This window comes from Phocoena sinus, chromosome 15 (assembly GCF_008692025.1).
Source record: "Phocoena sinus isolate mPhoSin1 chromosome 15, mPhoSin1.pri, whole genome shotgun sequence".
NCBI classification, from domain to species: domain Eukaryota; kingdom Metazoa; phylum Chordata; class Mammalia; order Artiodactyla; family Phocoenidae; genus Phocoena; species Phocoena sinus.
The window spans coordinates 86,176,302-86,186,398 of NC_045777.1; the positions used below are offsets into that span (position 1 = coordinate 86,176,302).

The 10,097-nt window shown below is 58.7% G+C and overlaps 1 protein-coding gene across 8 annotated transcripts in view; it reads left to right on the forward strand.

The window, feature by feature from the left end:
- Window positions 1-7,813, forward strand: part of CARD11 (caspase recruitment domain family member 11) — a 110,063-nt gene extending 102,250 nt beyond the window's left edge. For 7 of the 8 annotated variants that reach the window (XM_032604524.1, XM_032604523.1, XM_032604528.1 and 4 more), the window contains 5 exons: window positions 1,124-1,259; window positions 2,046-2,225; window positions 2,527-2,651; window positions 4,048-4,163; window positions 6,061-6,746. In XM_032604524.1, the coding sequence (XP_032460415.1) occupies window positions 1,124-1,259; window positions 2,046-2,225; window positions 2,527-2,651; window positions 4,048-4,163; window positions 6,061-6,265 (762 nt within the window). In that variant the 3' untranslated portion in view covers window positions 6,266-6,746. Of the gene's footprint in view, window positions 1-1,123; window positions 1,260-2,045; window positions 2,226-2,526; window positions 2,652-4,047; window positions 4,164-6,060; window positions 6,747-7,644 lie in introns of those variants that run through there. The other variant, XR_004345708.1, reaches the window with a different exon arrangement.
- The last annotated feature ends 2,284 nt before the right edge of the window (window positions 7,814-10,097 follow it).

The following is a 10,097-nucleotide window of genomic DNA, read 5'->3' on the forward strand; positions in this document are numbered from 1 at the left end:
CTTTATATCTTACCTGGTGCCAAAACGTTTTAGCTCTTTGGAAGCAGGAAAAATGTGTCCCTTGTACTTGATTCTAAGAGGTTTTTTTTCTTTTTCTTTTTGGCACGGATCATTATACGAGGAACATTGAACAGCCTCGTGGGTGATGTGTTCAGAAGTGATTTCACATAAACGCAGAAGCATTCCATGCAGCCTTTTTCTCTATCCCCAGTTCACAAAAGCTGAGAGTACTATTAAGACGTAGCCCCGCAAGGATGTTCCCGTGTTGGCTCTGTGCTAATTAGGCCCCAGCAGAGCTAGTGTGTCACTCCACTGCTCCATCCTAATGTTGGAACATGGGAAACCCAGAGAAATGGTTCACAGTGTGACCCTAAAACCCAGGTAGAGGCAGACAGGTAGCAGAAAGACACGGAGGTGGAAGGGAACCCTGGTGGAGTCCGAGGCACCCCTGACGGCAGGACCACGCGAGACCACACTTTTTTGTGCCCACACGTCACGCATGAGTCCAAAACCCTGAGTTTTTGGGTGACTTACTCGAAGGCCAGTTAACAACAGAGCAGGGCTGACATCCCAGCTCCCTGGACTTTCCTCCCTGCAGAGGGAGGGCGTGGAGAGTCTCAAAGTAGCCCAGGGAGTATGGTGTCCACCGCTGGGCATCCCCTTCCGCCCTCCAGGACTCAACTCTGAATGGTAGAGGGGCGCAGGCACTCCCCCGGAAGACGCGGGGTTGCCGAGGCAGGGGGTGAAGTCACCTGCACCCCCAGCCGGGTGGGCCGTTTTGGGGGCGGCCAGGGGTCTTCCACAGCCAGAGCGCTCCAGGCCTCACAGTGCCCGTGGATCCCCTAGATGTGGGTGGGATTGCAGGGGGGCTCCGTTGAGGGCCTGCTTGGGACCAGCCCTCTGGCAGCTTACGCCCAGCCGGGGAAGAGAGTGTGAACACTTGTTCGCTTCCTTGTCTACTGACGGTGCCCAGACAGCTGAAGAACTTGCGCCACCTGCTAGGTGTCCCCTGTGTTGAGAGGGGGCGTGACTGACCCAGGCGCCCGGGGCAGAGCCCGGATCTGAATGGAGGTCTCCAGAGCCCGGGTTACGCCTTCCTCCACCCCCACGCCTCTGTCCGCAGTTCGTCAGCAGGTCCGAGAACAAGTACAAGCGAATGAACAGCCACGAGCGCGTGCGCATCGTCGCGGGGAGCCCGCGGGGGAGCCTGGCCCGGTCCTCGCTGGACGCCACGAAGCTCCTGACCGAGAAGCAGGAAGGTGTGGTGCCGACCACCCAGCCCCGCCCCGCCCCATGCACGCGCGGTGGCCTCAGGGGTCTGGGCGGGCCGCGGGGGCCCCCCCGAGAGTGGGGCTGGGACGTCTCCTCCCTCCAAAGCAAGGGTAGCGCCTGGGGAGGAGCTGCCCAGCCCTGGCCAGGAGGACCGACAGCCGCCCGGGCGCATCCTGCCAAGTTCCCCCGACCGACGCCTGCCGTACTTGGTTTGAACCCAGACGCCCGTGTTATTTGGAGCTGTTTGCTCTGAAGCGTTTACCTATTCTCTCCCCGCTGAGCACCGACCGCCATTTATCGTGAAGCCAGCGAGGGGCCTCCCGGTGCGCAGTCCCCTGTGGAAGGCCCTGCCGGCGGCGAGCAAGCCCTCCCAGGGCCACGCTGGCCCTGGCGCTGATGGTGACGAGGGCCAGGGGCGCCTCTCCGCTCCAGCCTCAGCCCAGGCCCTCCCTGGACAGCTTAGCCCCTGGAGTGTGTTACGCGCTTCTTGCCGGCGCCTCCTGGCCCGTGAGCAGGGCCGTCTCCCTGGCCCAGCACTGTTGGCCCAGCTCCCAGAACAGAGCCCGGTCCACAGGTCACTCCGTAAACTCGCCCGCATGGCGGAAGGGCGTCCTGGGCCGCCGGCTTGTGTCGATTTGTGTGGCGGGTCTTGAGAACTAGCCCCGGGTGTCCCATCCCCACTCCCAAATGGTTTTCAAGGCCCCATGGAGCCAAGAGGGCACCTGGGCTGCCCCTGCCCCAGGCGGTACCAGCCCTCCCCTGTCCCCTCCCAGAGCTGGACCCCGAGAGCGAGCTCGGCAAGAACCTCAGCCTGATCCCCTATAGCCTGGTGCGCGCCTTCTACTGCGAGCGCCGCCGGCCTGTCCTCTTCACGCCCACCATGCTGGCCAAGGCGCTGGTCCAGAAGCTGCTCAACTCGGGGGGCGCGATGGAGTTCACCATGTGCAAGCCGGGTGAGCCCCCCGCTGCAGGCTGCCCTCCTTTCCCCTCCCCCGCCGCCTGCATCAGGGCCTCCAGAGCCGACGGAAGGGTGTGGATGGCTGGCTGCCGTGGGGCCTGTAAAGTGGGACCCTGACCTTGCCCTCAGTTGAGAAGCCTCGGGGTCTAGTGGAGGAGACGAGATTCACTTCCATGTGGCCAGAAAGGGATCAGACGTGCAGCGCTGTGGAGCCCAGGAAGCAGGGCGGGGCCTGGACGGGACAGTCGGCCCGAGACCACCTGTGCCGCCCTCAGGACTGGCCCCTCTCCCCACAGATGTTGTCACGAGAGACGAGTTCCTCAGAAAGCAGAAGACAGAGACCATCATCTACTCCCGAGAGAAGAACCCCAACTCCTTTGAATGTGTCGTTCCCGCCCACATCGAGGCTGTGGCGGCCAAGGTGAGGCCGGCTGGAGGCTGACGGGGCTTGTGAGCCACCTGCGCCATGGAGAGGGCGATGCTCTCACCTCGCCGCGGGTGAACCTTCTTCCTCTCTCCCTCTACCACGTGCTAACGTCTCCAAGCCCTGTCCTGCGGGGTTAGAGGAACCTCCTCTGTTTCTGATGGCTTCCTGGTGGTGGTCCTCTGGTCTGCGTCGTTCAGGGATGTGTGTGCGCCTGGCGGTGATAACGGGCCAGAGGTAGCGAGCAAGAGGGCGACAGGCACCGTGTTCGCCAAGTGGGGGCAGTGGGCCATCAGAGGGCTTCTCGGCAGCGACGCAGAAAAGGCGTTTGTACGCAGTTTGGAGTCTGCTGGAGCCAGGCTTTGAGACCCTGGCCAGCCCTGAGCGTGGAGTTCTTCCTCGCTCCAGGGCTGGATGAAGGCGGGGTTCTCGGCCCACGAGGATGACCACGGCCCCGGAGTCTGGGACGGTGACCTGGGGGACGGCAAGAGCAGGAGTCCAGCAGGAGATTCCGAACTTGCCGCCCAGCCGATGGTCACTCCCGCCCCCTCTCGCATCGTCACACGGATCGAAGCACGGGCAGAGCTGTCGGCCCGCCTTGAAGCGTTTGTTGGGTATTAAAGCTTAGGGAATCGTGACAGCTGGAGCCGATGGACAGTGAGTGGGCAGGGCTGGAGCTGAGAACATTCTGGCTGCGACGGGGTTCCCATCCAGGAATCCGTGCTGTTAGAAATCCAGCAGTGGCTCTGCTGGCGAGACAGGAGCGGTGGCCGGGGGCGCAGGGGCCTGGTGCTGGTTCCACCGGCACGTTCACTTTGTGAAAATGCACCGAGCTGCAGGCTTAGGAGCACGTGCACTTTGCTGTATTCAGGTTCTGTCTCAGTGCAGAGGGTTAGGTGGCACCTTCAGCAAAGCAGGGATCGTCCTTCTTCAGAAACGACGCGTTCTCAGGCCCCAGGGAGTCGTGCTTGAGAGCCCTTACATCCTCCCCGCACCATCCAGCCGCCTCACCTTCCCTGTGTTTTCCACCCACCCCGTCCTAGTACCCAGAGCGCCTCCGCAGGCAGAATAGAGGAGCAGGTGTTCTCCACACTGACTTGGGTTTTTATTAAGACTCACGCACACTGCCTGATTCACCCCGGGCTGGGTGCCGGGGCTCTGCCAGCACCCATCCCTGTGCAGGGAGAGCCAGGTCTCCGGACGGGGGGCCTTGTCTCTCAGAGGTTGGGTTCTGCCTGGCTCGTTCCCTGGTTCAGTTGGGGGGCACGCGGGGCTGTCTCGCCCCTGGCTCTGTCCCGTGGAGCCAGACCCTGCCCGGTGGACCCGCCCCAGGCACCCGCACAGGCCGAGGAGGCAATGGGCCCCCGCCGACCGCCGGCCACTGTGTCTGCAGAACAAGCACTGCCTGCTGGAAGCCGGGATCAGCTGCACCAGGGACCTGATCAAGTCCCGCATCTACCCCATCGTGCTCTTTATCCGGGTGTCGGAGAAGAACATCAAGAAGTTCAGGTAGGGCTCCGGGACCCCCCGCAGGGCCCCTAAAGCACCCCTGCACTCCCCGACCTCACCAAGCCCCTGGGGCTCCCACCAAGAACAGCTGGCTGTGTCGGGCCCACCCCCTCCCCCGAGCATCCCTTTAGTGAACCCTTAACGAAGGTCAGTCCCCGGTCCAGGGGGACACGGCCCTGACCCCTCCAGCAATGGAAACAGTAACACACGCACACACACACACGCGCGCGTGCGCGCAAAACGCGTCCAGGAGGATGGGTGCCGGGAGGGATGGGGGCGCCCTGGGACCCAGGTGGTCCGGGAAGCCAGCATTGGAGCAGGACCCACCACGGCAAGGCCAGGCCGGGCAGGTGCAGAGGGCACAGCTGGCGCCCGGACCCCGAGGTGGGGATGGCCCAGAGGAGGCCAGTGTGCTGGGCAGAGCGGTGAGAGGTGACTGGGGCCGAAGGGGGTCCAGACCACACCGGGCCGTGTCGGCCACGGAAGGATGTGACGTCTCCTTCTGAGTGAGACGGGAGCTACTGACGGTTTTGAGGAGTGACTTCATCTAATGAGGGATGTAAAGGCCCCGCTGGCTGCTGCGCTGAGACACAGGCATCGTGACGACCCACATGAGGGGTAGTGATGCTGGGACCACATCCTGTCTGGCGGGCGATGAGGAAAGGCCCGACTCAGGGTCCGTGTTCAAAGTCGGGCCTGTGTGATTGTTGATGGGTTAGCGGTAAGATTTGCTAGGAAGAGGAAATCAGGGTGATGCTGAGGTGGGGGAGGGGCGTGGCCTGCCTGTCACGTGGCACCATCTCTGATCCCCACCCTTCCTTGCAACACAACTGCAGCTGACACTGAGAGAGGTCAGGCCACTCCATTTTCTCCGCAAATATTTACCGAGCGCCTATTGAGTGCCAGGCCCCGGGACCCCATGAGTGAGCAAAGGAGCGCAGAGTCCCCACCTCACCACCTCCCACACGTCAGGACGTCAGGACGGCTGCTGTCCAAAACGCAGAAACTCACACCTGTTGGCCCAGATGGGGAGGGATTGGAGCCCTTGCGCACTACTGGTTGGGAACGTAAAAGGGTGCAGCTGTTGCGGAAAACTGTGAGGAGTTTCCTCGAAAATTAAAGTAGAACTACCATGTGATGCGGAAATCACGCTTCTCAGTCTCTACTCAAAAGAATTCGAAGCAGGGTCTTCGGGAGGTATTTGCACAGCCCCGTTCACAGCATCACTCACGGTAGCCGAAAGGTAGAAGCAACCCAAGTGTACGCTGACAGATAAATGGATAAACAAAATGTGGTCCATCCCTACGAGAGAACGAGATTCTGCCTTAAAAAGGAAGGAGACTGACACATGGTGAAACATGGCCGGCCCTTGAGGACGTGATGCTCAGTGAAACAAGCCAGACACAGAAGGACAGACACTTCACTTCTACGAGGTCCCTGGGGGTGGTCAGATGCACTGAGACAGACAGTAGAGGGGTGGGTGCCGGGGGTTGAGAGGCAGGGGGAAGTGATGGTTTAATGGGTCGAGTTTCAGTTTTGCAAGACGAGAAAGTTATGGAGATGGATGCACTTCGCTGCGAATAACTTACCACTGCTGAAATGTACACTTACAAGTGGTCAGGATGGGAAATTTTATTTTCCGTGTACTTTATCACAATTAAAAAGACTTTAAAGTCCCCACATGTTAGGATTCCCTAAGGAACAGAATAAAAGGGGACAGTGCGTAAGGTGCTAAGTGGTAGAGGCTATGTGGAGAAACAAAGCGGGGAAGGCAGCGTCGGTAGGGTGCCCCGGTGGGGGGGGGGGGGGGCGCGGCAGCACGGGGCGGTCCCCCAGCACGGGTCCGCCCAGCCCAGCCACGCCCCTGTGCGTCTCCCTCGCCCTTCCTCGCCCGCAGGAAGATGCTGTCCCGGCCGGAGACGGAGGAGGAGTTTCTGCGCCTGTGCCGGCTGAAGGAGAAAGAGCTGGAGGCCCTGCCGTGCCTCTACGCCAGCGTGGAGGCGGACATGTGGGGCAGCGTGGAGGAGCTGCTCCGCGTCATTAAAGACAAGATCGGGGACGAGCAGCGCAAGACCGTCTGGGTGGACGAGGACCAGCTGTGAGGCGGGGGCACCGCTGAGTCCCAACGGGACTCGGGAGGGGGCTCCGAATCCCGCGGGGCCACGCCGAGGGGCGAGGGGCGTCCTGCTGCCTAGACGGCCTGGGGGCTCAGTCCTCCCGTTGAGGGAGAAGGGAGACCCTCCAGGGAGCCCCCCGGGAGCAGATGCTGGTCGGGAGGGAGCAGGGAGCGGTCCACTCCACCCAGGGCTGACCTGCTGAGTCGGCCAGCCCTGCAGGCGTGAGTCGGGAGACAGGACCCCACGAAGGACACAGAGCCAGGTCGGAGGCCAGCGGCCCCTGGAAGCCGGAACAGCAGTTGAATGTCACGCGTGGAATAGGTGTGCTGCCCGTAGGGAGGGGACCTGAAAGCCAGGCATCCCCCAGCCCTCGGGACACAGGATATGCGCATTCCCAGGCAGAAGGGGAGGGGTGCCCTGCTGTTGTTTCTCGTGCATTAAAATTCCTCCAATTCCTTGTTTTCAACCAATTGTTTAATAGTTTGCAGCGGCTTTCAGCTCTTTCACCCTTCCTCACCTACAAACCACTCCCAGCGAGCTCAGTTCAGGCCCCGTGTCATATGCGGGGTGAAGGTAGGGTGACCGTGCATCCCAGTTTTCCCAGGACAGGCCTGAGTTACAGCTGGGTTTGGGGTTGATCACTGACAGCACCCGCTCTGACTAAGATGCTTCCTGATTTGGACGATAAATTGTATCGTCACCCTGGGAAGGGCCCCCCCCCACCTTTCATAGGCTGCCGGGAAGGTCTCACTGTCTACGCCCCTGCATCCCCTGGCTGCAGCCGCAGGCTAGGCCCTCCTGACCCAGCTCCCCGGCACGTGTGCTCCGGCTCTCTGTGCAGGTAGCATCCTACGTGATGCGGCCTCGCTCCATCCTTCAGTTCAGGAAGCAGCACATGGTCCAAGGCCCTGCGGTGGGCTTACTGCCCACGGCCCAGGAGCCACACTCCCTCCACAGCAGACAGCAAAGGCTTTATGGGCTCTAGAACCATTCTTCTTCTTGACCCTCTCAATGCAAACTTCCTGAGTACAGACCCAACAGGCACAGCCAAACCAGGCCAGCTCCAGCCTGGCACCATGGCGAGTATTCATTCAGCAGCTGGTAGGTAGCAGGCTGGGGTTCAGACCTAGGTCTGTGTGTTCATGGGAGTTGTGGGAGCAACTGCCCGTTGATAATCCACGTCTACACTGCCTTTCTCACCAACCGAATCCTGGTTTTCTCCTGGGAAACCACGCACACAGCTAAAAGACCATAGTCCCCAGCCTCCCTGGCAGCTAGAGTAATCAAAGAAATGTAAGGCAAGGTCCAGGGTAGAGAGAAAGCAGACAAACAGCCCTTCCTCCCGTTTCCTGCCTAAAATACAGACGTGATGGCTGGATCTCCTGCAGTCATTTTGGATCTTGAGGTGCCCTTGAAGAGGGAAACCCTGCACGGAGGATGGTGGAACAGAAAGCCAGAGTCACTGATGACACTTTGCAGCCCGGGACTGGTGCTTGGGTTTCTTTTACATGAGACTGAAATAAATTTTTATCTTGTATTAAATGGCTGTTATTTTGGTTCTCAGTTACTTGCAGCCTCGAGCAATTCTTAACAGACATAGTTTTGAATTGCTTTATGGTTTCAGATACCATGGACGTGAGTTGGTGACCCTCTGGTAGGTTTTACTGAAGATATGAATTATTAATAAAAGAACTCTTAACAAATACCTCATCCTAAAACAATAGTGTGTGTCCTGTAGCAGTTTCTAGCATCTCAACTCTTAGAAATTGCATCAGCACCACAGAGCCCTGGGAGGTATGAGTTGGGGCTGGGGGGGCCGGGTTCTCTCCTCCCCGGGATGATCCATCTCTACAGCACAGGGTCTGAGTTTACCTGGGAGTATGATGCCTTAAAAAAGTAAAAAAATTCCTCCAGGGCTTCCCTGGTGGCGCAGTGGTTAAGTATCCGCCTGCCAATGCAGGGGACACGGGTTCGAGCCGTGGTCCGGCAAGATCCCACATGCTGCGGAGCATCTAAGCCTGGGCTCCACAACTACTGAGCCCATGTGCCACAACTACTGAAGCCCGTGTGCCTAGAGCCCATGCTCTGCAACAAGAGAAGGCACTGCAGTGAGAAGCCCATGCAGCGCAACGTAGAGTAGCAATGAAGACCCAACGCAGCCAAAAATAATAAAATAAATAAATTTATTAAAAAAAAAAAAAAAAAATTCCTCCAAGAGCCAGTAAGCGATGCTTCTTTCTCCAAAACGGCCCCCAGAAACAAGCTGGATGTGCTGGGTCTGAAGAGGCCATGATTCCAGAGGTCCAGCTGTGATTATTTAGGGCCAGATAAACCGCCACACGAGGAGATGCAGGAGCTGGAAGGATTTTCTGCTTCCGTCTTGTTAGGGCTCTAAGTCAAAGAGTAAATTTTCCCCAGGCCCAGGCAATCGTGTTTCCACTTGGAAACCGTGCTTCCTTGTAAGTACTTAGAGCCAAGGGGACAGACGTGACTGGAAAGGAGTCCCGGAGTAAAAGGCCTGCTGATTTATTTATATTTATTTATTTAGCTTTAGAATTCTCAGGCTTGTGCAGGATAACCAAACCCACAACTCGCATATAATTGGGGGGGTGGGGGGGTGGTGGACAAGAAGGGGTGAAGACAGGCCACGCTTGGAGAAAATACCTTAAAAGAATGGGTGGTGGGGTTTTTTTCCCAAGTAATTTCAGCCAGGACACAGGGCTGCAGGGTTGTATATATGTTAATCAGCTGGGGTGGGAGGAGAGAAGTGAGGGACGAGTTCCGTGCCCTGGATCACTCCTTGCACAAAAGAAAGTCGGGAGAAGGCGGTGGGAGGCGGGGTTTGGTACCCCAGGGAGTCAGGCCACGTGAGGATTTCAAAGGAGACCCGTGACAGCATCTGCTCAAGCTCTGGGCTCCCGACTGGCCTGGGAAGGAAAGGGGCCTGCGGGGCTGGGTGGTGAGGGCACGCGCGGAGCTCTCTGCAAAGTCTGGCTGCAGCTGGAATTGCCACACCAGGGCCTGCAAGCTTCCTTCAAGTTTCCTCTGGAGCCAGCCCAGGACTCCAGGAGGCTGCCCTGAGCCACACAGTGGGGCGTGCAGCCTGCACAGAGAGCCCAGGCCCCAGGGTCTGCAAACGACCCTGTGCCAGGCGGCTAATCACTGACAAACGCTTGGTCCACCTCCAAGGGCATCAGCCACGCAGCTCAGAGCCCCAGAAAGCATGTTGTATGTGCAGACCTACATTTTTCTCGGGAGAAAGTCCAGGCTTTCTCAGATTCCTAAGGGGTCCTGTAATCCCCAAAAGATTAAGGACAATTGCTCTTGGGTTGGGCAAATATTAACAAGTTTTTGAGCTCCTACTCTGTGCCAAGCACTCCCTAAACGTTCTTCTACTTACTGATCCCAAAACTCCTCCATGTTATACGGGAGAAAACTGAGGCTCAGAGAGGATAAATGACTTGACCAAGGTCACACAGCTGATAGCTGGAACTCCACCCGGGCCTGGCTGATTGGCTACCTGCAGGCTCTTCTGGATCTTCTAATTCAGAGGTGCAGTTTGGGGCCCTGGTGACATCTGTGTGCCTCTCCTCTGCTCTTCCAGTGACTGGGGAAGTGGTTGGTGTCCAGGGCAGTGTCTGGTTTGGGGCCAGGTCATTCAGTGATCAGATCGAGGATGTGGATTTCCTCTCTTGGACCGAGGCAGCCTTCTCCCGCCCAGCAATACCACCTGGGCAGGCCCTGGGTTTCTACCTAATCAGGCCACAGTCTGGGGGCGAGGTGGGTGGGAATGCAGGAAAGGAATGTCTTTGAGCCC